At 33.8% G+C, this 26,551-nt stretch overlaps 1 protein-coding gene across 1 annotated transcript; it reads left to right on the top strand.

Annotated features, from left to right (window-relative positions):
* The first annotated feature begins 4,601 nt into the window (after positions 1 to 4,601).
* On the top strand, positions 4,602 to 12,788 carry LOC108205929 (uncharacterized). The gene is made up of 8 exons (XM_017376056.2): positions 4,602 to 4,933; positions 5,010 to 5,080; positions 5,693 to 5,773; positions 6,998 to 7,082; positions 7,748 to 7,845; positions 8,467 to 8,554; positions 11,255 to 11,609; positions 12,418 to 12,788. The coding sequence occupies exons 1-8, from the start codon at positions 4,658 to 4,660 to the stop codon at positions 12,669 to 12,671; spliced, it is 1,308 nt and encodes a 435-aa protein (XP_017231545.1). The 5' UTR covers positions 4,602 to 4,657; the 3' UTR covers positions 12,672 to 12,788.
* The last annotated feature ends 13,763 nt before the right edge of the window (positions 12,789 to 26,551 follow it).

Raw genomic sequence — 26,551 nt, 5'->3', positions numbered from 1 at the left:
ATCTGTTCCTTGGTATGGATTGTGTCGAGAAGGACTCAGATCTCCGTAGCCCTAGTTGAGCATTCACCAGGTGAACCCTAAAGCTTGATGCAGTACCATGTGCTCATGATAAAACTATAAGAGCCATGTTCAGAAACTTCAGCTAGCCGCGTCTCAACTTTAGCCCTTCACTCACTATAAGTATCAGTTTGATCATATGATAGGCTGGGGACAGTATAAAACAACATAAAGAACAATTTCTGCCAATCAAACACATCTAAGTTTTATAAACAAAGGCCTAGCTATGTTGCAATTCCTACACTCCTTTCATCCTTAAAGTTAACATAAAAGACCCCATCTGCATGAGTCCACTTAAATAAGACATAAAATCTGCTTTCAGATTTGAGAGATCAAGTACACAAGTTTTATATAGGAACAAAAGCTGATACAGTTGTTTTGTTTTTTCTCATGGCTCTTGTGAACGTGAGTGACAATCAACATGGTTATCATGAAGAGTTTAAATAATGGCAGTATTATTTAGTATAGAGAAGTGTGTGTTAGATATGTAGGCACTGGTGATGCTGATGTTGATTGTAATAATTAAATTGTGGTCACAGATTACAAAATTGTTTGGAAGTTTAGTAAGGTATATAGCAGAGATTAGAGCAACTGAAGTCCTTCTGGCAAATTATTTTGGTTGTTGTACTGGTTAAATATAGAATATATAGAAGCACATTACAGCACACCAGTGCCATGTGCAGAACCAAACTATAATATAATTCTTTACAAAAAGAAGTTGTGAATTATTTATTTCGATCAAGGACGAACCAAACAGAGCTTTATTATTTGACGAACACATAATATTGTAGTGGTTGTAATCAGAGAGAGATTGATCGAGAAATGATGAAAGAGTTATACGAGAGAGATCCTGCGAGAGAGAAAGTGTATGTATAACCTATACACTCAACAATCGTAACTTTTGTAATATTTTTATAATTATGATTTAGAAATATTATTAATTATTGTATCTTATTTAGATCCAATGGCCTTGATGAACATGCATGGTTTTTCATCTAGCTGTCTCTGTATGAAATTGGTCTCCCTAGAACAAAGACTTAGAGCAAGTCCAATGGAGGTGTTAAAGTAGATGCTATTGCTATAATATAGCACCCAAGCACAAAACTCAACTCCAATGGGATGCTAAACTTGAATGTAAGAGCAAGTCCAATGCTAGATGCTATATATCTATTGCTATTGCTATAATATAGCACCAAAAAATGTTTTTTGGTGCTAAAATAAAACTTGCACTCCAATGCTAAGTTCTATAACTAGTTTCAAATTTAACCAACTCATCAACTTTTACCTAACTTCTATATAGAATCAACTCATTAACTTTTACCTAACTCATTAACTCATTAAATAGTTTCCAATTTCTAGTTATTGATGATGTGGCAACATGGATGGATCCATTCTTGGTTTCAAATATAGAACCAAGGATGCATCTAAGCATGTATGCATCCAAATATAGCACCCCTTTGGAGTTGAGTTTTTTTACTTTTGATGCTATAATATAGCAATAGAACCAAGTATAGCATTGCATTGGAGTTGCTCTAAAATAGCAAAATGCTATACTTGGTTCTAAATATAGAACCAAGTATAGATGGTGCTATAATTGTCACATAAGCATGCAAGTGACAAAATACATTAATAAAGTAATAGTGACAAATATAGTTATATACTTTGAGATTATATAATGAGAATATAGCTTTATTTGGATATGTTTGGTTCTATTTTACATTTACCATTGGATCATAAGTTCTATTTTAGCATCAAAAATCACTTTTTGGTTTCAAATTATGAAAATAGCTACATCTATTTTAACATCGCCATTGAACTTGCTCTTATATACATATATGAGCCAACATTCCAAAGAGGGACTCCTTATATGGAGTTACATAGTGCGCCACTATAAATCATCAATTTTATTATAAATTTTGTTATAGAATACATATAAAACGTGATTCTAATATAGAATACTATAAAATAAATCTATTTTAAGTAATTTAACACTTAAAATTTGATTAAAAAAAGTATATTTTCGAAATTGATTCTACAACAGAATAATTCTGGATGATTATTATTCTGTTATAGAATCATGCTGAGATATTGCATAATTTTAGATGATCTTTGGAATAAAAAATTTGTATAACTTCGTTTTCGGTTTAATAATCAAAATTTGCAATTATATTTCATAAAAAATATAATAGAATATATATTATGTATATAATTATAATAGTCTGCTACCTAACTCCATATAAGAGGGTATGCTATGGAGTGCTACCGTACATATATATATATGAAGATCAAATACAAACAATATAAGCCTAAAATTAAAAAAATCACTAATATTTTAAATATAACCACTTAATAATTAAAACTATTTTATCCCCTTTTTACACCCCCACACAATCAACACCACCCATGCCCTCACCCCTTGCTGCAATGAGTCACCCGCCCATACTGCATTGTCATAACCACTATCTCCCATCGCTACCATGTTGCAACCACTACTGCTGCCACCACGCGGCTCGCCCCAGCTCTAGCTAATTCTTTCTTCCTTCCTATCCTCTTCCCTTCCTATAAACTTATCCAACAAATTTCTTCAAGGACATATCTCCGACATCTTTGTCCTTCTCTGGTCACCTTTACCATCAATTCTCTCTTCCCACCTCTCTATATCTATTTATTAATATTATTGATTTTAATAAAAAAAAATTCTATTTGTAGTAGATCAACTAGGGATGGGCGCGGGGGCACTTCGGGGTCGGGGAGTGCTATCCCCAACCCCCAATCCCCGAATTCAATATCAGTCCCCGAACCCCAAACGGGGATTCTTTTTCTCCCCAATTCCCGCCCCGAATGGGGAACGGGGATCCCGGGGTTCGGGGAATTTTAGTTTTTAATTAAAAAATAATAATTATATGATGTATACTATAATTTTTAATAAAAAACAAATTACTTACTCATAATATACTAATAAAATGATATTCTCTCATATTTTTAACATCTAATCATATTAAAATTGATTTATAATATCAATAAACGGAAATTTTAAAATTATTAAATATATTATATTACAATATAATAATAATCAATCAATAAAATTGAAGATTTTTTTTAATTTTATAAAGGGTGTCTATTTTTAATAATATATTTAGTATAATAGATATAAATATAATTGGTACTGGTCAACAATAATTGGTACTGGTCATAATTAATTGTGGTAATCGAGATGATCACAGTGATCGAAGATGGCGGTTCTAACCGAAAGTTCCTAAATGTGAATGGAAAAACTAAATAATCACTAAATATATTCCGATAACTAGTTTCTAATTTTTCTTTCAAGTGAGTTTTTAGTGAAGTAGGCCCCCCACCCCCAAACACATATATATCCCCGCCACCTCCACATTCACCCCGCCATCTCCACCATTTCCACCTCTGCCTCCTCCACATCCACCTCCGCCGCCGCCTTTCACTCGCAACCCCAATTGTCCACCACAATTCTGATTTAACTATGCCGCCTGAAACCACAGCCCCATCCCATTGTCTCCCTCATCCGCCATCTAAGTCACCTCCTCTGCCGCTCGCCACCTCTACCACCCTGTTTCCTCTACCGGCTCTCCTCTACCGTGCCCCGCACCCTCCATGTTCCCGCCTTCCATGTCCACCGTTTCTAGTATCTCCACCATCGTTATTACCACCAGAATCGATAACGAGCACAAATCTGGAGCTTTCACTAAATTTTGGAGATTTTCACTATTTTCTGGAGATTTTCATCTATTTTTGCATAGATTACTAATTTCTGAAGTGATAATTACTAATTTGTACAGCACAAATCACTACTTTGCAAAGCGGAAATCACTAAAATATATTACTGGAAATCCCAAATTCTACAACTTTGCTCACTCGCCGAATTGAGTGGAGTGGCAGCAGTGTGGTGATTCGAATCAGGATGGCTAGTCAGATGAAGTAAGATCAAGGTGGCAGCTGGGTGAGTTTGTGGAGGGGAGAGATGGAAATGAGTTTGCTAAAAGAAATGGAGATAGAGTTAGTAGATAGTGTAAAATAAGAGGTTTTTTTGTTTGTATTCAATCACTAGTCTATATATACATATACGTGTGTGTATATGATATGTTGGATTGAGATATTTTTGGATACAAATACGCCTATATCCATATTTGTATCCAGAATTGTCAGATTCAAACATGGATAATATCCGTTTCGTTCTAGATTCGAATAATATTTACCATATTTCGGATACATGTAAATATTTTTTGAACGAATTGAATTTACCTAATTTGTTTGACAGCCGGTACGGTTTATTGAGCGGCATGTTTTTCAAATTTAGTTTTAGTACAAAATTGTTTAAGTTGTATTCTAAACATTAATAATATGAATAAAATAATTTTATATTTTAAAAGGATTTTTTTGTACCAAAATTTAATATATTACATCATATCAAATTCATAATTTTGTTTTTCATATATACCTAAGAAATTTCAAATATAAATTATTTTTTTCTTACAAAATTATTTAATATATATAAGGAAATAAAAATAGTTACCGTGGAATAGGTACAGCCCACTGAGAAGCCTGGGCAAGTCTAAAAGCGAAACAGATGGCGAAGAAGCGAGATGAACTCAGCACCGAGCGGCGCAAAAACTCATCCAAATCGCGCGTCCGTACAGATCAGCCTTCCAACTCAGCTAACTCGTCTTCCAACTCGAATCTTCCACTCGGACCTCAGAACCTAATCATCATCTTCATCGTAATTCCCGCCATTTCAGTTATCGTATACCGTACATTATACGGTCCTACGGCAGCTACCATAGTCCCTTCCGTATACGATCGTAATCTCGTCAAAGCTGAAGTAAAATATCAGGAGATCATCGCTGTAAGATATGTTAATGAATGAATTTATTTATTTTTGTATTTTGTTTTTGTTCTTATTTTTGGTTATGATATTTTAGGAGCATTCGAGAGTTTCCGCAAATTTATCGAGGACTTTTCAGCATTCTGTGCTTGCTTATGTTACTCCCTGGTATGATTTCAGTAGCTTCCGTGCATTTTTTGATTGTATGTTGTGTTTTTTTTTATATATGCGAGTGTCTTCTTAATTGTTTGCAGTTTTGCGATAATTTAGGTAAAACTTATTGCGATAGACAAGTCGAATTAGTTGCTAGTTTTACGATTAAGAGTGATGATATGTTGAGGAGCTAGGAATTTGTAAAACTTAAGTAGCAAGACAAATTGGAGAGGGGATGGAGTGTAGTCATTTACACCATATAATTGTTTAAAATCAGTAACTAGGTTATTTTGAAATATTTAAGAGGACATCCATAGGTCTATTTCGACTTTTTTGGACGTTCCACAACCTCGCTTTCATGGTGAGTTTCACAGTGTACAATCTTGTATGTAGCAAATTTTTGGTGGCAAATTGAGAGTCGATTTATATGTGTAGTAAATTATTGTTCAAGTCTTTGTGTTATAATATTCTGTGAGGCGTGGTTCCAACATTGTAACATTGATGGAGCCTGTTATATGGCACGTTTATTTTAGAAACAGTGATTGATTGGATGAAAGTATAACTTAATTCTTGGCACTTTTGAAATTAGTTAGTAGTTAAGTTTATTTTTGTTTAAAAATATTGCAGGAATTCCAAGGGCTATGAAATGGCAAAAGAATTCAATTCTAAATTTACTCATATATCACCTGTGTGGTATGATCTGAAGAGGTACAAAGAACTCTAGTAACATTTCATTTTGTGTTTGGTTGGTGTAAATGAATTTGGAAGGTATGTAATAGAATTTAAACTATTTTATGGACAAGCGTTCAAAAATTTCACTGCTTCCCCCATTCAATTTCTTACACCCTAAACTAGAGATCCCACCCCCAATTCTGAACAAATGCTCCCCATTCTCTCCTATACCCACTTTCTTCCGAAATTGCATCATAACAATTTTGCACTCGATAATTTTTTTATTTTTTTTTGGGATTCCTGCCTCTTGTATCTTCTTTTATATATGCTCAATCCGTTCCATTTTTCCAAACCGACACAAGATTACTGTATTTAGCAAGTCGTATGTGTCAAAATAATTTTAGTTTTCTCTTCTCTGAGTCGTTGAGTCTTTTATAGCTTTAGTGTGTGGCAATTACTCTGAAATGATTATAGTGTTAGGAGTTGTCCCACATCGGTTGTGGGAGGGGCAGAAAGCTAGAATATAAGCAGCCAAAACAACTCCTGTTAGTACGAGGCCTTTTGGGAGGAGCCCGAAAGCAAATCCGTGCGGGCTTGGCCAAAGCTAGAATATAAGCAGCCAAAACAACTCCAATTAGTACAAGGCCTTTTGGGAGGTTCCCAAAAACAAAGCCGTGCGGGCTCGGCCCAAAGCGGACAACATCGTACTATTGTAGAGTTAGGCTCGCTTGGCTGGCCCAACATATAGCACTCGTGCACTTGTATATGTTGTCTGTTTCTAAGCACTTAATTGTATATCAACTGTTCCCTGTTTATTACAGATTGCAATGCCTAATTATTATAGAGTTGTGTAAGCTATTGGATGTTAATGGCTAACTCTCACTGGATTTAACATCAGAGATTTAAGAAAGGATTGCGACTTTGTAAATCTTCTCAACTATTATATATTTAGTAAAATGATGTGATGGACAATAATTATACATAATATGGTTTCTTATTCTGTTTAATGTCGTCAGCTCCCGTTCACTAATATTGCGATGCTTGCAATACTTAGTAATCATAAAGTTGTGTAAATTATAGGCATTTATCTGGCCACATGTCTTTAAATTTCACATAAAAGTTGGGAAAGGAGAGAGATCTTTGTTGATCTTCTCAGTTACCATATATTTAGTAAAACAACGTGACGAACAATTATTATATATAAAACGACTTTTTTATTTTTGCTGTTTTATGTCTTCACCTTTTTGTTTTACATTCCAGCCAAGGAGCCAATTTAGTTCTTGAGGGAAGGCATAATGCCGATAAAGGATGGATTTCAGAGCTTAGAAAGAAAGGAGGTGCAAAGGTACCATATGCATAGCTATTGTGAAGCGCAAATTTTTTTTGCTTCATTGTCTCAAAAGTCACTAAGATGTAATAGGTATTTGAATGTTTTTCTTGAAATTATTAGAATAATAGTTAGATGAGTATCTATTATATATTCTTGCACCAACTCTAACTCAGCAGCTATCTTTTGGACTTCAACTACTAGAAAGTAAAGGCAATATCTTTGAGAATACAGTCCAAGTATTCAACTTTGACATCTTAAGGGGTTATCATTACTGAAAAAAAAAGTTTAATCATTCATTTTGTCGTTCATAGCAGAAAATTATTGAAAATCAGGGGATAATATGGCTTACATCAGGCTTTTTTACGCTGGTTATTGGTCCTTGTGCATTTCAGTCATCAGTTACTTTCAAAATTTCCTAAATGAGAGATTAATATATTGATTTCATATGAATAAAAAAATTCGTGAAGAGTAAGAGTGATTCTTTATTTAAGTCTTCAGAGTATTCTACAAGTGTAAAACCAAAGATTACCCATTTAGGCGTTGGACTATATTTTTTTGTAGTTGTTATTATGTTATCATTAGATAATTTTTCCTTTATCATTGGGATGTCAATGAAATGATATCTTTGCCAAATTTCTCACTTTTGACCAACTGTTTACTATTTAATTTTAGTTTTGTAGATTTTACCCAGAGTAGTCCTGGAAGCAGTTCCTGCGTACCTGCTACAAAAGAAGAAGCAGAGGGATAAAGCAATTAACCTAATCATGGGTGAATGCAGGTAGAGCGCATGCATGTTTTCCCACTTTTGTTATTATTTTAGTATGTGCTCAATTGTTTTTGTGTAAAAATTGTTTGATTCCTTAGATTGGACTAACCGGGTAAATAATTGACCACATAACCTCCGATTACTTATACCAGCAGAACTGATGTAATTATTGTTAGCCCCCATGAAAAGCAATCAGATAAATTACCAGTACCCACTCTCTCATTGATCATTTAGACCACAATAAAAATACCGCAATTAGCCACAATTGCATAAAGTGGCAAGAACATGACAATTCAAATTCAATACATCTTTTGTGTACAGATATGAGTATATGATCCTTCACATGTTCATTGATATTTTTTAGTCCTTATAATGGGTATTCACTTATTTAAGTTGGTGAAGTTCTTATACCAGATAAGTGTAGCCATATAATTATTGAAATATTATAAAACTAATAAAGCGACTATCGATATCTCTATTTCATTGGAGCTTTAAATTAGAAAATATGCACTTCTCCTTTTCTTTTTTTGGCACCTCTTGTATGTTTCATTTATGAAAAAATACATATGCTATGTAGTCTACATGTTTCTTAGTTACTTGACTCAAATCATCCATGGTCCTCTTTCTCTGCAGTGAAATGGATTTTGATGGTATTGTGTTAGAGTCTTGGTCAAGGTGGGCAGCATATGGTGTCCTGCGTGATCCTGATATGAGGAAATTGGTAAGTAGCAATTTTTGGCTACTTGCTCTGTCTTTCTTGATACGACACTGTGAAAAGTGATCATTTTTTTCTCCTTATCATAAGTCAGTTCACGTGACTGTTCAGTTGTTGGCTGTAATTTTTGTGTGTAAATGTGTGCAGGGGGAGAGGGGGACTACCATATATACAAATAACCTATTACAGGACCTACTATATAGTATATATACACTTTTGTTGTGTTGGGTTTGTGTGTGTGTGTGTGTGTTGGGTGGGTGGGGGTTGGGGGGGGGGGGGGGCAGAGCCCAACAATGGAAAAAAAACAAGATTAAGCCAGAAAGCAAACCACAAAGAAGTAAAACCTTAATTTCACTTTATATGTATCTGATCCATCCTGCATCCCTTCTCTGTAATCATTTTTGATCGTTCTTATCGCCTTTATATCATTCATACACAGACACATAATATATGTAATACAACTACTTTTTCTTTTTGTTGATTTATTTATTGATCATTAATTTTATATATATATATATATATATATATATATATATATATATATATATATAGAGTCTTATTCTACTGCAAACCTCCTTATTCTACAAACTAAATACCCACATCAATTATCACTAAATTTTAAAGCACATATCACTAATATCTACACCTCCCTCACCATCTCCACCACCTCCATCTCCGCCACTTCCACCCGCTACCGCATCCTTCATCTCCACCGCTGCCTCCTCCCCTCCTCCGCCTCCATCACCTTCACCTCCACTGCTGCCTTTCAATTGCAACCCCAGTTGTCTTCCACAGCTCCGGCGACTACGCCGCCTGAAACCACAGCCTCTTCCCGTTGTCTCCCTCCTCTGCCGCCCTGCCTCCTCTGCCTCGCCCCATCCCCTCCATGCTCCCGCCCTGCCATGTCCACCTCCTCCACTATCTCCACCGTCGTTATTACCACGAGAATCGATAACAAGCACAGATCTGAATCAATAACAAGTACAAATCTGGAGGTAAATATAGTTAAATATAGTTATTATACAATTTATACTTGCTACGATTAAAAAAAAATATTTGACAAGAATTAACTATTCCTCACTTCTTCAACTACTTAGACTAGGGAGGGCAACAGGTCGGATCGGTTCGGATATATGAGATATCGAAATCCAAATCCAAATTATTTTTAAAATCCAAATCCAAATCAAATCCAATCGGGTTTGACATATCAAATCCAAATCCACGGGTTTCGGATCGGGTTCAGGTTTATCCAAAACCCAAATCCCAAAATAGAAGTACTATTGTAAAAAAATTATTTCTGATTTTTCGCCCTTGAATTCATTATATTTAAAATTAAACTACACTAATAATAAAGTATTACACATTAATAAAATCTCGAACCGCATTTAATAATTTAACATCTTCACTGTACAGAGTATGAAATTTTAAAATAGATTAAAAGTTAAACAAAAAAGACATCATCACCCAACAATATACACATTCACACTTTATCTATATATATTATACGCAAAAATTAGTATATTTAATATTGAAAAGTACATTAGTATACTCTATACATATGTGTGTGTGTGGGCGCGCGCGCACTTTCGATATTTGGATTTTTTTCAGGTTTCAGGTTTGGATCGGATTCGGATCGGATTTGGATTTCGGGCGGGTTTCGATACGGAATACCTAATATCCAAATCCAAATCCAAACTCGTTCGGGTCTAAAAATCAAATCAAATCCAAATCCAAGATATCGGCTTCTTTAAAATCTATTCGGGTCGAAACGGTCGGTATCCATTCTGATCTGATTTTTTTGCCATTTCTAACTTGGACATGCACAAACTCTATGACATCTTTATTATTTTAATTGCCTTCAGTTGGAGACTAACTTACTGTATATACTATGATTGTCTTACTCATGCTATGTTTCTAAGTTGTATTTTTAAAATTAAAGTTATGGCTGTTAAATCAGTGACAAAAATTTGTTTATAATGTATGTGACTTTTGGTATCATATATATTTGATTAACTTTACCGTGTCACAGGACTCCATGGGACCCTTTCGCTTTGATGCACCAGATGCCTTAAATAACATTGGGACGGTTAATAGATGCAAATTATACACAATAATCTATTATTACATGTGTGGACATACTATATATATACGCTTCTGTGTGAATGTGTGTGTCTTGTGGGGGGACTAAATACTATATATACACATTAATCTAATACATTACTATATATACACTTTTGTGTGAGTGTGTGTATTGCGTCTGTGTGTGTTTGGAGGGTGGGGGGTAAAGACTATACACACACATAACACATTAATCTATGACACTGCAGGACATCCTTGCAATCTATTTCTACTTATTTTCTCCAATTTGTAGGTTCTTTTTCTCACTTGCTTTAAAGTTTGGTAGAATTAAACCTTGTATCTAGAAAAATATGGCAACTTTTTTTCTGGTTTGGTACAGCTGTCTCAGGCCTTGAAGAATTCAAGTCACATATTTGTAAAACTCTTGGTATAAGTCTTTAGATTATAGCTTCAAATTTTAAAATAGGGAATTCAAGAAATAAAAGGAACCAAGGCCTGCATTTTCAACAAAACTAGACATAAGTTGAATTCACTCATAGCTAGCTGGGTGGAAACAACTCCATGCTTCTTAATGTGTAGAAACACATTTAAACAACCTTTGGTTTAATCTTTCTATTTTGGGTGTAGGCACTGAATTTTATACAAGAACTGGGACAAGCGATGCATTCTGGGGGTCTAGAGATGGAAAGCAAGAAAAGTCTGCAGTTGGTCTATGTTATAGGCCCACCACATTCGGAGGTGCTCAATGAGTATGATTTTGGGCTTGAAGATCTACAAGCATTGAGTGATGCAGTAGATGGTTACTCTTTGATGACTTATGACTTCTCATCCCCTCAGAATCCTGGTCCAAATGCACCTTTAAAGTGGATACACTCAGTCATGCAAGTGCTCCTTCATGGCACCGATAGCAGCTCTCAAACTTTGGCTCAAAAGATATTTATTGGATTAAATTTCTATGGGAATGATTTTGCTCTTTCAGGAGGTATCTTTTTTAGCTCAGTTACAATATAATATCTTTTGATCATTAAATTTACCCAACTCCACAAGGACCATTGCTTGAAACATATCTAGGGTTCCTTCAGACGAACTTACTTTCACATATGAATCAACTATTTTATTAGTCTATCACGGACTTTTCTCACATGTGAAAGTATACTGTGGACCAATGTCTTATGCACTGTGGCGAATAGTCACAATTTACAAAGTTGTCGAGAAAGCTGAAATGAAGTTTATTTGTTTGTGATGACTTTTTTTAAACCTGGCACCCAAAGCCCACAGGTGTGACGAGATCTGCAAGGCTTAATATAGCAGATACTCCTCTCTTTAATAATACCAAGAGGTGATGGAGGCATGTGACTGAGTAATTATATCTCATTTTCTGTAATTGAACACACAAAAATGTAGAGAGTTCGAACGTCTCCGGCTTATCTGTTTCATGCCGTTGGTAACTCTAAGTGTCAACTAAATCGATCTAATAAAGTAATATATATTGTATACAAGACTCTTCTAGTTTATATGCACACCTATAAGCCCCTCTTCGCAGCAATTTTCAACATTGTACTTGAAGTCTTGAACTTCACAGCTTGAGTTCTTCCTGCTGTTGTCCATCTAGTACCTGTGGTGCTGCTTGTTTGGAAATTGCCGAGCACTGAGATTTTACTCGTTTGATCTCATGTTTTATAGTTTTTTTATTATTTTAAGAAACATTCTGAGAAGTTCTTTTTTTTTTTTTTTTTTTGCTAAATAAAAAAAGTTTATACTGTGAAGTTTTTCTTGCTTTGAAAATCCAGGCTTAGGTGGTGGTCCAATTATTGGAAGGGAGTATCTCTCTTTGTTGGAGCGGCACAAACCATCCTTGCAGTGGGAGACGAACAGTGCTGAACATTTCTTTGTGTATTCTGATGATCGAAATGACCAGCATGTGGTATTTTACCCGTCCTTACTGTCAATTGCCGAGCGGCTTAGGGTGGCACACACATGGCGAGCCGGCATCTCAATTTGGGAGATTGGGCAAGGACTTGATTACTTTTTTGATATACTTTGATGACCATTTTGTAAGTAAGATGGTGTATCATAGTTCGGATACATGTTTTCTTTGGACGTACTTAACAAGTTTTATGTTCAAGATAGATAACAGTGCATAGTAGAATAGAATTTAACATGTGAGCCTGAATATTTCCATTCATTTATCCATATGCTGCATAGTTTTAATAAACTAGACCGAAAAAGAGTAGGCTTGAGAAGTAACACCAGATTTATCAAATCAATATACTTATATAAAGGAGAAGCGAGGGGCGTGTAGGTGGCGCTTCTCACATCGCACTGTTCTATTTTTCTAATTTTCTAGAATTTTCGGATGAAAAATATCAAAAATTAGAACTATCTTTTTTAGTTTCGGGTATATTAGAAGCAAGTTTCAGAATCTGAGTTTGTTTCAAATTATTTATGGAATATAATAGCTTTTTTAGTTTCGGATATATTAGAAATAAATTTCAGAATCTGATTTTGTTTCAAATTATTTATGGAATATAATAGCTTGAAAGTTTCAATCTGATTTTGTTTCAGATTATTTAATTATGAGAAAGAGTAGCACGCAAGTCTCTCTGCACCTATAAATACCCCTATAGATTGTAGGGTTTTGGATCATCTAAACACAACCTCCTCTCTATGACAAAAAAAAAAAACACACAACCTCCTCTCTCTCAATATTAAAAAAAGCTTTTTTAGTTTTGGGTATATTAGAAACAAATTTCAGAATCTGATTTTGTTTCAAATCATTTATGGAATATAATAGCTTGAAAGTTTCAATCTGATTTTGTTTCAGATTATTTAATTATGGGAAAGAGTAGCACACAAATCTCTCTGCACCTATAAATACCCCTATAGATTGTAGGGTTTTGGATCATCTAAACACAACCTCCTCTCTCTCAATATTAAAAAAAATAAAGGTTGTTGCAAGCAAAGTAGTTATAGACCGCTATGTTGGAGTAGACAAATCCAAACACAGGAAAAGAATGTCGTCCTGACATGATATTACAATAATGAGTTGCACTATGATAGATGCTTTGAATGACGATAGAGATGATTGAATGATAAAAGTAAGAGTTTGTCGGATGTGAGAGTCGACAAATCCAAACACGGGAGAACAATATAGTATTGACATGATACTGATGGATGAGAAGGTGAATAAATTAACTGTCAGTGATATATGTTTGTTCTTTATTCTTTTATGATATTTGTTTTGTTCATCAGACATGTTTGTTATTAATTTTTATATGGTTTTACTTTGTATGCAGGAAAATATTATTCATGCAACACTTCCACAATATGTGTTTGCTCGGTTCAAGCACCTTTTAAGTAAAGGTTTTTTATACAATATTAGAAAAATAAAGGTTGTTGGAAGCAATAATAGTTATAGACTGTTTGCATCCCAATATCTTTTAAACTTTTACATACTCGTGTTCTTGCAAGCGTCTATTTTATTGACCAATCGATGTATATAGCTAGATGTCATCAATCAGTTCTGTTAAAGAGCCGTATGCTTTTTATGTTAGTGAAGAACATGATTACTTTTAAAAAAAAACATAACTAAAATTAAGATTTGTTTTGCTTTATATCGTTAATTATATGTAGAAATTTATTTTCATTTTTCACTCATGAATTATAATCCAATTTTGCATTTTTAAATATTAATATTGGTATTGCACGAGATGCTTATAATATAAAAAACTTTAGGCCACATATATTAATGTTGAATCAATCATAATTTTTATAGGTCGTGGTAAATTTATTTTATTGTACAAATATAAATTTTGAATCATTTGTATAATTTTTATAGACCGCCGCAACGCGCGGATTCTCGACTAGTATCAACTAATCCTCCAACATTACTCTAATGCCATCTTTTAGATCCGCTTAATTATCAATCGGAGTTGTTTAATAATATCAAATAGATCACTCTTTACGGGTCTCTCTTAACTCACTAAAATGAACTAGTGATTGATATCAAATAGGTCACTACTATTAAAAATTCACTCAAATATTTGATAGAAAATATAATCACGATGTTAACATGGTTGTGTGATATGGAAAAAACGAACGGGAATTTATAGAAAGTACTAAATTATACATTCGACAAATAATTAATACAAAAAAGTCGAGTTCTTTTAACACATAAAAATTATAATCAAATTAATTGAATATCTTTTTTTGTCAAAATAATTTTAATTTGACTGACATTTTACTTTTATTATTTGTATTTATTTGTTCAATATCTAATACAGCACTCATTTGTTAAATCAATCAGCAATGTGTTTCTCTCAAATGTATGGTGCTCTCGACCTCATAAGAATCTATCATCTCCCTTAAATTGCATACATAACCCTTTGTACAGGGAATCAAGCTTAATGTAGTTATATTCCATCAAATCTCTATGATTTGTCCTCTAAGTCATGCTTTCTTATGGTTTTGTATTCCCAAAGAACAAGTCACCAGTATATAACTTCCAACCAACCACTAATTTAGGGGGCGTTTGGATTAAGGTCGAGAATCATAATCGTGAATGTGAATGGAAGGTATGAGAATTGGGTTAATAAAAATGGGAATGATATGGTAACTTAATGGTGAGAAGGGTATGATTTAATCACCCAAAAATATTGAGATTCTCATTCCATAACACCAAATAACTAATCTAAACACTTGTTATGAGATTAAAGTTCCGATTCCTGTCAACAACCGGACTCAACCGGACTCATTAACCATGAACCAAACACGTCAAATATTTGGAGAGTTTCTAGAGTACTTGTGGAACTACGACTATGAAGCTCAATATTTGATATACCCAGCCTTTAGACTTCAAGTCTATTATCAATTTGTCATAAATTTTTACAAATTATATTAGTTATTTAAAAACAAATATATTTGATATATCATAAATTTAATAATTATTCATATTCATATTTAAAATAATATAGTATTTTGATTTCGATAATTTATTATATATACTTCAATTAAAAAAGATTTATAAGGATTAATCGGATTTTAAAAATTGAATCGACCGGCCACCTTACAAGAAATTAATCGGGAATTAATTGATCAATTCTGGAATTTTTAAAACAATGTACTAGACCCGTACATTGTACGGCACTCATACTAGTGTATATTAATTAGTTACACATTGCAAATATTAGTATATGTGTATTGGTTTTTTTAAACATTCAAATAAATAATCGAGGGACAAATAAATTTTTTGAAAAATGACATATAAAAGGAACAAAGCAGTATATATTTTCACTTTAAATTTGGATCTACACAGGGGCGGATCCATGACTTTGGCTATGGGTTCCGTGGCACCCACTCAACTTCCCGTTAAAGTTTGATTATAAGATAAATTTTAGTTAAAAATTAAATTAAAATTTAGCGGGAACCTACTAAAATATTTATCAAACTCATAATTTACCTCAATAATTCAGAAATCTTATTAACTATTGGGCGACTGGTGTTCGAAATAATTTAAAATCTCGTATTTATTAAGATATTTGTATAAATATATACTTTTTAGTTTTCGGTGTTTTTTAAATTAACATTTAATATTAATATCAAAAAATTAAATATTAATATTTAATTAAATATTTATTATTTATATTAATAAAATAAAATAAAAAACCCACTAAAAATAATTTCTGAATCCGCCACTAGATCTGCACATACATATATGTAAACACAACCTTCTCAAAGTGTGTCAATTTTATTCACTTATTAAGGATGTATAACCTAACAGAACCTAATATAGCTCTTAAATAACATAACCTAATATAGCTCTTAAATATTTTGCTCAAATAGTTCTTCACAAGGGCCCTTATTATATGTATTAGATGGTTTTAAAAAAATATGTATTTAAATTTGGAATCTAAAAATTTATTTAAAATTTGGGACTGCTATAAAAAAATGCATTATTTATTTAAAGAAATAAGTATTTAGATTTAGAATCTGATTTTTTTTTTAAATTTTTTTACATCATTGTATGTGTTCAGAAATAATTTTAAAATATAATACATAAATTTTGAGGGGTCACGAGGACTAAAGTATCAGTTATAAACTAATATACACATTGTTACCTATCAAACAGTTAAAGTTAACTGCTGTTTTTAACGTAATGTGGCCAGAGTTACAAACTGAAAGCTAATACAAATTTTGAGGTACGAACCGCCATTTCAAAGTGTGGGTACTCATTTGCTAATGACACAAAGTTGAGTGATATAAAGTGTAATAATTTCTATATTTTATTATCTTTTGACAATTAAGAGGGGTATATTAGATTGGGATTTTAAAGTATTTTTTTGCATTCATGAAATCCGAGGGTATTCGATTGGGATGGTTTGAAATCCAATGAAATCTTGAGATATGCAATTGGGATTTTAAATTATGCTACAAATTCCGGTCGTATTCAATTGGGATTTTAAATTATGCTTTAAAATCCGATGGAATTCAATTGGGATTGTTTAAAATCCATTAAAATCTGATAGTATTCACATGCTGATGGATTTTTTTGGATTCCGTAAAATAATGGATTTTGTGGCATTCTTCGGTGTATTATAAGTTTTTTGAAATCTCATCAAAATCAATGGGATTTTGAAACATTGTGCTTAAATCCTATCAACTCTGCAATGTTTTATCAAGAATCCGCATAAAATCAAAATGACATACAATCCATTAAAATTCATACACTAAGAGGGGTGTATTGGATTGGGATTTTAAAGTTTTTTTTTTTCATTTATGAAATCCGAGGGTATTCGATTGAGATTGTTTGAAATCCATTAAAATCTTGAGGTATTCAATTGGGATTTTAAATTATGCTACAAAATCTGGCGGTATTCAATTGAGATTTTAAATTATGCTTTAAAATCCAATGATATTCAATTGGGATTGTTTAAAATCTTTTAAAATCCAATGATATTCAAATGCTGATGGATTTTTTTGGATTTCATAAAATGATGGATTTTGTGGCATTCTTCAGTGTATTTTAAGTTTTTTGAAATCCTACCAAAATCAATTGGATTTTGAAGCATTGTGCTTAAATCCTATCAACTCTGTGACATTTTATCAAGAATTAGCACAAAATGAAAATCACATACAATCCATTAAAATTCATAGACCAAAAACACTTTATTAAAATCCCAATCGAATACACCCCGTAAAAATAATCAATTAAAATCACAATCAAATACACGCCTCTGAGCTTCAAAGTATTGTGGTCGTAAAGAGGTACTTGCCCGGGAAGATAGGATGGCAATTTCCTAACATTGTGAGAGGGTCTTTGATTCGTTTGACATCGACATACAACCTTCATTGTCTAATTCATTCTACAGGCTGCACAAATATCTTTGTCCAACATAAATATCAAGCTACATAGTACATACCGATGTTTCTGGGAGATAGCATAAATAGAAATAAGGGGCAGATAATATGGTTTGAAACAGTTCCAACATATCTCAAGTTTTTTTTTTTGAAGTACAACATATCTCAAGTTGAAATACAGAAATGTCAAATGTGTCGAAATTATGCTCCATGTGTCACTCTGCAAGCTGAAATATAGAAATGTGTCATAAAATTATGCTCTCAGATACGACATTTTCAAAATACGCTGGTCATTTCTAATTATTTCATTTTTTGAATAAAAATTTCATTTTTCTTCCTTTTTTTTTTGTTAAACCGGTGTTCGGGCCAGTTTGCGCGCACCTCATTTTTCTTCCTTTTCACCATTCATATTTTGACTATTTTCTATTTTTTACATTTTCAATTCTTTTTTTTTTTGATAAATACATACATTTTCAATCCTTATTAATTTTTTATTTGTTATCTCAAATATATTTATAAGTTCAGATGTATTATTATGTTGATATATAATGATTGAATTAGGAATTATTGTCGGGTTGTAAATATAAAATACTGATCGTTAAATTATTAAAATTATTTATTTACGAAGGAGAATACATGGGAACAGCTAGACTCGCCCGCTTGTGTACTTCACAAAACTCTCTTTCTTTTGACGAGTAGTACTATGCCAATAACATTCTTTTTCCAATTTTTCTCTTATATATATTTTACATAAATTATTTGCTTAATGTATTTATGCCAATTTTTAAGTTAAACATACCTTTTTTCTTTTTTTTGAAACCAAAGTTAAACATACCTAGACAACGTTGAGATCAAATTTAGGAATTAGGAGTAATTTTGCTTCAAAAGAAAAATATAGGACTAATTCATTTGACGATATGAGTCATATGACCAAATCAAGATACAAATATACTGTACATGACTTTCATTTGGACGGCAGAAATTTTGGGACACATCTAAACGTCAATAAATCATTCAGTTTGACAAAATTACACTTTATGATTTTTGTCTGAAATCAGCCAAAGACGACTGCGTCATAAAAATATATAACACATGTAGTTAAAAGTAGCGCTGTTTACGAACAGAGTAGAGCTGAGCTTTGACCGAGTCGAGCCGAGCTTTAAATTTTTTTCTATCGAATCGAGCTGAGCTGAACTTTCTTATCAAACAAAAAATTGTGTTCAAGCTCGAACTCGTTAACTAACGAGCCAAACACGAGTTTGTTCACGAACAAATACGAGCCGAGCCGAGTCGAGTCGAGCCGAGCCAGAATAAAATAAAGTAAAACCGCTACTTGACTCTTAAGATAGCAAATCAAATAAAATTTTTAGTGTGTTTTGATAGTATCATATTATAGTTAATATTCTCCTGATCAATTTAATATATCATATGTTGGATTCGGCGTTCAATAACATATACTCCCTCCGTCCCTCCCATTTCTTATCGAATAGGTTGGGCACGGAGGTTAAGAAATATGAATAAAATAGTTGAAAAGAGAAAGAAAAGTGAGTGAAGTGGTGGGACCCACTGATTTTTAATGTATAGAAGGGAGATAGTGGAGTAAAAGTAGTGTGAAAAGGAAAGAAAAGTGGAGAAGTGGTGGGACTCATTGACCATATTTGGTAAGTTTTGAAATGTAAAGAATTGGATGAGACACCCCAAAAAGGAAAGTGTAAAGAAATGAAAGGGACGGAGGGAGTATATATTACGAAATTATCCTAAAAATATTGTATTTTTTTAGTTTTAACGAGCCGAGTTCGAGCCGAACACATGAAAAGCTCGACTCGAGCTTGTTTTTTTAACAAACATATTTATATGTTCGAGCTCGAGTTTTTAACGAACCGAACCGAACCGAGTTTTTATTAAGCCGAGTTCGAGCTTGTTCGTGAAAACCCTGATTAAAGTTAGAGAGGCGGAGCAAATGCCAATCACTTGTGCTTCATATAATCCGAGTCCAGTGGGACCACGGACCACGCGTTTTTTATTTCTAAATGTGACAATTTTATATATATTCAAGGTTACACAAATTTTTATTCACCAAATCCCTTTCGTGAGATTTATAAAAGGGTAAAAAATTACTTCCTCCATCCTATTCAATTGTATACGTTTTTTTATTATTCGACATGTATTTTAAAGCTCTTATAAAATATAATTTTATAATTTATTTTTAAACTTTTTTTTTGTATAAAATATAAATGTTATATTTATATATAGAAAAAAAATTCTTAAAAATAAGTTAGAGAATTATATTTTATAAAAACCTTAAAATCTATGTCGCATCTGTGTCGTCAATGTATTAACATCTGTTACATGTCGGGGTGAAAACAAGCCAACTAAGGTATTGATGTGGTGGTAGAGCTCTTGTACCCTCTGCGGCAGGTCGGGAGTTCTACTACACACGTGTGCGTGTGTAATTGAAAACAGAACTGGACTGATGACAAATTTGAGTGGGGACTGGGGATGCAGTGTGGAATATCAGAATTTTGATAATAGCAATTTGTATATGGGCACGCGACTCCCACATCACATGCAGATACGGAATCTAGTGGCACTTACTCGGACTTACAATCAACCATGAAAAATCGGTGAAGGTTCATAGTCCCATCCTAATTCACTTGACTTCTTTTCCTGGATATAAATTATGGTGGTTATTCTCTCCGTGCCAATTTTCTAATCCTTTTCCTTAACGTTTGAATTGGTCATTTGCTTGCATTATCGCGTTTCTCTACTGATTAGTGCTCACACGTTCGTGTCATGCAGATAGCTACCACGCAATATCTGTTATAGATATGTCTCAAAAAGTAGAACATTGAAGTTATAGGGGCCGTTTGGCTGGGCTTAAAAGAAGTGACTTATTGCTTAAAATAAAAAAGTTGATTAAAAGTGAAAGTTGATCTAGACTTTTAAGCTATCACAAGTGTTTGAATACCATGACTTATACTCCCTCTGTCCCATTTAATTGTATACGTTTCTTTTCAACTGTTCGACACGCATTTCAATGCTCTTATAAAACATAGTTCCGTAACTTATTTTTGAGATTTTCTTTTTCTGAATAAAAATATAACATCCAAACTTTAATTCAGAAAAAGAAAATTTTAAAAATAAATTACACAACTACACTTTACAGGAGCATTAAAGTCCGTGCCGCGTCCCCGTCCCCCAATGTATACTATTCAGGGGGACGGAGGGAGTAATTTTTTAAGTGTTTGGATAACTTAACTTATAAGTTAGTCTGAAAATTATTATTTTAAATTAATTTATAAATAAATCATTTGTACATGAATAATCTAAATTTGAACCTTAAAATGCTTGCTAAAAAATAACATAAAAAACCTGATAGGACGGGAGAATACATGTTTTTCTGTTAGAGAAAAGCTGATTAAAGAAGCTAAGTCCAAAAAAAAGCTACACATAGTAACTTCTTTTCTGAGCTTTTTTTCCTACAATTAAGCCCTACAGATTTTTTGTCAAACGCTCTATCAGATTTAAGGAAGTGGGCTTCTGAGCTTTTAAGCCCAGAAGTCCCACTCCCAAACACCCACATAGTACTAATCTGTCAAAAAAAAAGTTACAGTACTAGTATATTTTACCAAGAAGGGCAGCATGAAAACCTCTTTTAACTTCTCGGTCAATGATATTTTAAGCAATTAAAATTAATTTTTCTCCGATTTTAATTCTTGATGTTTCTTGCAGATTTACAAACATTTTTCAATTCCCGTTTTATTTTTCCTCAATTCCTGACATCTTCTTTTTCTAGCTGTCGTCGGAGATTTCATCGGTTTTCACCGATGAAAAGCTCCGAATCCATTAATTTCTCTTGATTTGTTCTCGTTCTCTCAATAATACTTCCCACCACCGGATTTGTTCCTAGATATTAGATCTTACTCGATTTTCAAGATTTTGATTTGGTGATAAATCAATTATGATGAGTTAATGACGAGTTAAGCGACTGCGATTTAGTTTTAGCCATATCCGGTATCTACATATTTTATATTCGGTAATATAAGGATCGTGTGAATTTATCACACCACAATGGTATGAGTTCAAAATCTTTGTTCTTATTGCTTTTAAATGTATTTGATATATTTCGTAATTGAATTTTGTTCTTCGTTTATTACTAGAGTTATAAGATTTTAAATGTATTTGTCTTTTATTTTGTTCTTATTACGATTTTGTTTTTCGTTAATTAACGATGGTGTCATTTTAAATGACTTTGTTTCGGTGCCCGGCATAATCGTTCGTGCTTGATTCTTTCTTTCTTTCCTCCTTTTTTCTCTCCTCTTTATTTTCTTCCTTTCCGTGGTTTTTATCTTTAATCTATATTTTCTTCTCAGTCATTAAATTTTTATTGGCTAAATTTCCGGGGCCATCTCCGCATGACCTTTAGTTAGTTCATTGACTTTTTTGAATGAAAGTTCTCCTTTCTTCTTAGTTCTGCGGATTTTGCTTTCTTTCGAGTGTTTTTTTCAAACATCAAAATTTTTATCTAATTTCTCGTGGGACGTTTCGACATGATCTTTGTTTACATGAAAGTTTTTCATGTATGAAAGAAAATCTTCCGATTCTTTCAGTATAATTCATCGACGTGAAAGTCTTATGACAAGGAAAGAAACATTTTTCAATTATCAAACACTTAAATCATGATGAGACGATTGTTTGGATTGAGTTGACGAGGGCGACGACTGAATTGAAGGAGTTTTGACGTGATATGATTGTAGTTGAAGGGGTTGCGCTAATTTTTAGGCGTCGAAAGGTTGAAAAACTTATGTGATTTATCATCGAGACCGGAAATTTGGAAGATTGATGGTGGTTGTGGATTGAAAAGGATGAGTGATTACGGCAACTGTTAGAATATGCCTTGAATCGGTGAGTGCCCCAACGCTGGGACTTCGGGGATCACGCTGCCTGATCAGCGAGTCGGGGTCGAGGGCCGAAGCGTCCTGGTTTAGGTTTATATATCTGGGCTTTTCTGTTATACACTAGGATTATCTGTTTTGGGCATATTTCTCTGGGCTTTTTCGTAACAGCCTAGAGAGTATTATATAAACTCTCGAGGGCATAACCTAAACGTATGCCGTATGCTCTAGCCGTATGCTGTAATCTGTGTCCTCAACATCAATAAAACTTTTCTATTCTGCCTATTTGTGTTCTTCCTTTACGTTTATTATAATCTTTCTTACTTCCGTTATAGCAAACTGGCATAAGAGCGAGGTTACGGTCAAAAAGATGTCTGGTGGTATTAACGTGAAGGTCGACAAATTTACCGGGAGGAATAGTTTCAGTTTATGGCAAATCAAGATGCGTGCCTTGTTAAAGTAACAGGGGCTCTGGGCGCCGTTGAACAAGAAATCGAAAGATTCTGAAAGCGCTGAGATGACCAGTCTCGAAGAAAAGGCACACTCAACAATTTTGTTGTGTCTTGCAAATGATATTATTACCGAAATTGCGGAGGAGGATACCGCTTCTGGTTTGTGGTTAAAGCTTGAAAGTCTCTATATGACAAAGTCTTTAACAAATAAGTTGCTTCTGAAGCAACCTGTTCAGTCTGCGGATGCAGGAGGGTATGTCTCTTCGAGATCACTTAGATCAGTTAAACACAATTTTATTAGAATTGCGTAATATTGATGTTAAAGTTGAAGATAAGGATGCTGCTTTAATTCTGTAAGTTTCTTTACCCTTACCGTATGAGAATTTCGTCCAATCGTTTATTGTTGGTAAAGATACTATTTCTCTAGAGGAGGTTAGATCTGCTCTTCATTCTAGAGAGTTGCGCCATAAGGCGGCTGGTACAGGTACAGATAACCAGGCTGTTGGGTTGGTAGCCAGCGGAAGTACCAGACATGGTAAGTCGGGGAAGAACCTATCTCCTAAGGGTTCGAAATCTAATGATGTCTTCAATTACTGTAAAGAGAAGGGGCATTGGAAATCTGATTGTCCCAAGAAAAAGAAGCAACAGGATAAATTGGCATGTACTTCTGTGGGCACTGCTGCTGTAGCTGGTTATAATTCTGAAGAAGATATTGCTCTAGTTGCTGCCAATCAGACACATCACTTTGATGTGTGGATTCTTGACTCTGGAGCGTCTTACCATATATGTCCGCGCAAGGATTGGTTCACAACCTACGAACAAATAGACGGTGGAAAATTTTCTATGGCTAACAGTTTTGTTTGTGAGACGGTTGGAATAGGCTCGGTTAAACTTCAGACACATGATGGTGATTTCTGTACATTGAATGATGTTAGGCATGTCCCACTTATGACGAAGAATCTGATATCTTTGAGTATGTTAGATAACAAGGGTTTCAATTTTAAAGGTGAAGGTGGATTTCTACATGTCTGCGAGGGTTCTGATGTGATTCTGAAAGGTGTTAAACGTGGTACCTTGTATCTTCTTCAAGGTTCTACATTAACAGGTTCTGTTGTTGTTGCGTCCTCGAAAATTGAAAAGGAGCATTGGCAAGCTGTGAATGAGGGGAATTCTAGGCATCATACAGTCATGGATACACCAAAATGAAATGGTGTAGCAGAAGGTTCACAATCAGACACTTCTGGAGAGAGCTATATGTGTGTTCTCTAATGTTGGACTAACTAAAAGTTTCCGGGCAGAAACGGTTAGTACATCGTGTTATCTGATAAATCATGGATCTCACATAGAAAGTGGTGGTGTTGAGAAACAGGTGGAGCAGGGAATCACTTAAGATGATAACCCAGTTAATATGCTCACCAAGCCGGTTTCACATAGCAAGTTTCAACATTGTTTGAACTTGCTAAATGTTCGTAGTTGTTGATTCAAAATCTGGGGCAGAAGAGTTTATTCTGGTACGTCTGGCATTATTATGATGCATCTGGTACATATGTTTTCTGGTATGTCGGGCATTATTATGGTGCATCTGGTACATCTGTTTTCTGGTATATCTGGCATTATTATGGTGCATCTAGTACATCTATTTTTGTGAGAGGATTCAAGTCAAGGTGGAGATTTGTTAGAATATGCCTTGAATCGGTGAGTGCCCCAACGTTGGGACTTCGGGGATCACGCTGCCCGATCAGCGAGTCGGGGTCGAGGGGCGAAGCGTCCTGGTTTGGGCCTATTTATATGGGCTTTTCTGTTATACACTAGGGTTATCTGTTTTGGGCTTATTTCTCTGGGCTTTTCAGTAACAGCCTAGAGAGTATTATATAAACTCCCTAGGGCATAACCTAAACGTATGTCGTATGCTCTAGCCGTATGCTGTAGTCGCATGCTGTAATCTGTATCCTTAAGATCATTAAAATTTTTCTCTTCTGCCTATTTGTGTTCTTCTTTTACGTTTATTACAATCTTTCTTACTTCCGTTATAACAGCAACGCTACGAGGTGGGAAAATGGATGGCTATGGCGGTTAGCTGGAAGACAAGGGAGAGAGAATGATGGTTAAGAAAGGAGACAGTGGCTATAGGTGGCTATCCTGCACTGCGAGAAATCTTGAAAATAATTAAATATTTATATCCTAGTGATTGTTTATATGGCGAAGATGAGGGAGAGTGGTAGATTTTTTTTGGGTGAATGATTTTTCGGTGGTGGAGTGTAGCCATTATGCCGGCGGAGAGTTGAGAACATGAAAATTTATGCTTTAACTGAAGGCTTTATCGTGCCATTTATGGCTCACCCGATTGATGACATATTTTTGACTAAGTGCCACTTTGTTGGCTTTTTTATATCTTTATTTAAAATTATTTTTTACTATTTATTTTCTTTAGTATCTCAATAAAAAATTTCTCTAAGATAAATTTTATGTTATTTTTTTTAATCATATACAAACACATTTTAATAATAATTGATTCATGAATATATTTTCCCTATTTTATTTAATATGTGTGAATTTTATATATCGACTCATGTTCTCTTTGTTTTGTTTGATCTTATTTTCAGGTCGTTTTAAAGAGATTTTCAAAAGGGATTGTACTACAAGTTTGATCAAAGGAACTTAATATAGTTATCAAAAAATAATAATTTTATCTTTAATTTGTTTGTAAACAATGTATTCTTTTGAGAATACACTTTTTTCCTCTTTGAGTGTTTTTCTCATAGAGTTTTGATAACTACAATCAGGTTGAAACACAAATAACATATTAAAAACAATTAGCTGATTTGTTTCCAGATCGTTTGACACATAGAATTTAAAAATTATTAAAACTAAAAATGAAATCAAAGATCTTCCAAGCGATCTAAATTGCACCAACATCACAGAAAGCGGTAACATCACAACTGACCTTATCACATAAAAGCCATTGTTAGAACAGTGTTCAAAAACCATAATCTCATAAATTGAGATTGGAGGAGCGGCACCCAAGCTATCTACACGCCGGATAACAGCTATAGACATGCCGAAAGTATAAACCCAAACAGATAAACAATATTTGGTTGTGAAAGGTGAGCTCTTGCCATAGCTACAACTGCTGATATTTGACACGGGCTTTGTAGATCCCAAAATACATCAATAAAATCATTTGCAATAGATCCAACATCGAATGAATCCAAACATAACTA

Source organism: Daucus carota, chromosome 2, assembly GCF_001625215.2.
Source record: "Daucus carota subsp. sativus chromosome 2, DH1 v3.0, whole genome shotgun sequence".
Taxonomy (NCBI): domain Eukaryota; kingdom Viridiplantae; phylum Streptophyta; class Magnoliopsida; order Apiales; family Apiaceae; genus Daucus; species Daucus carota.
Note: the sequence above shows the minus strand (reverse complement) of the source record. Positions and strands in the feature narration are given on the sequence as shown.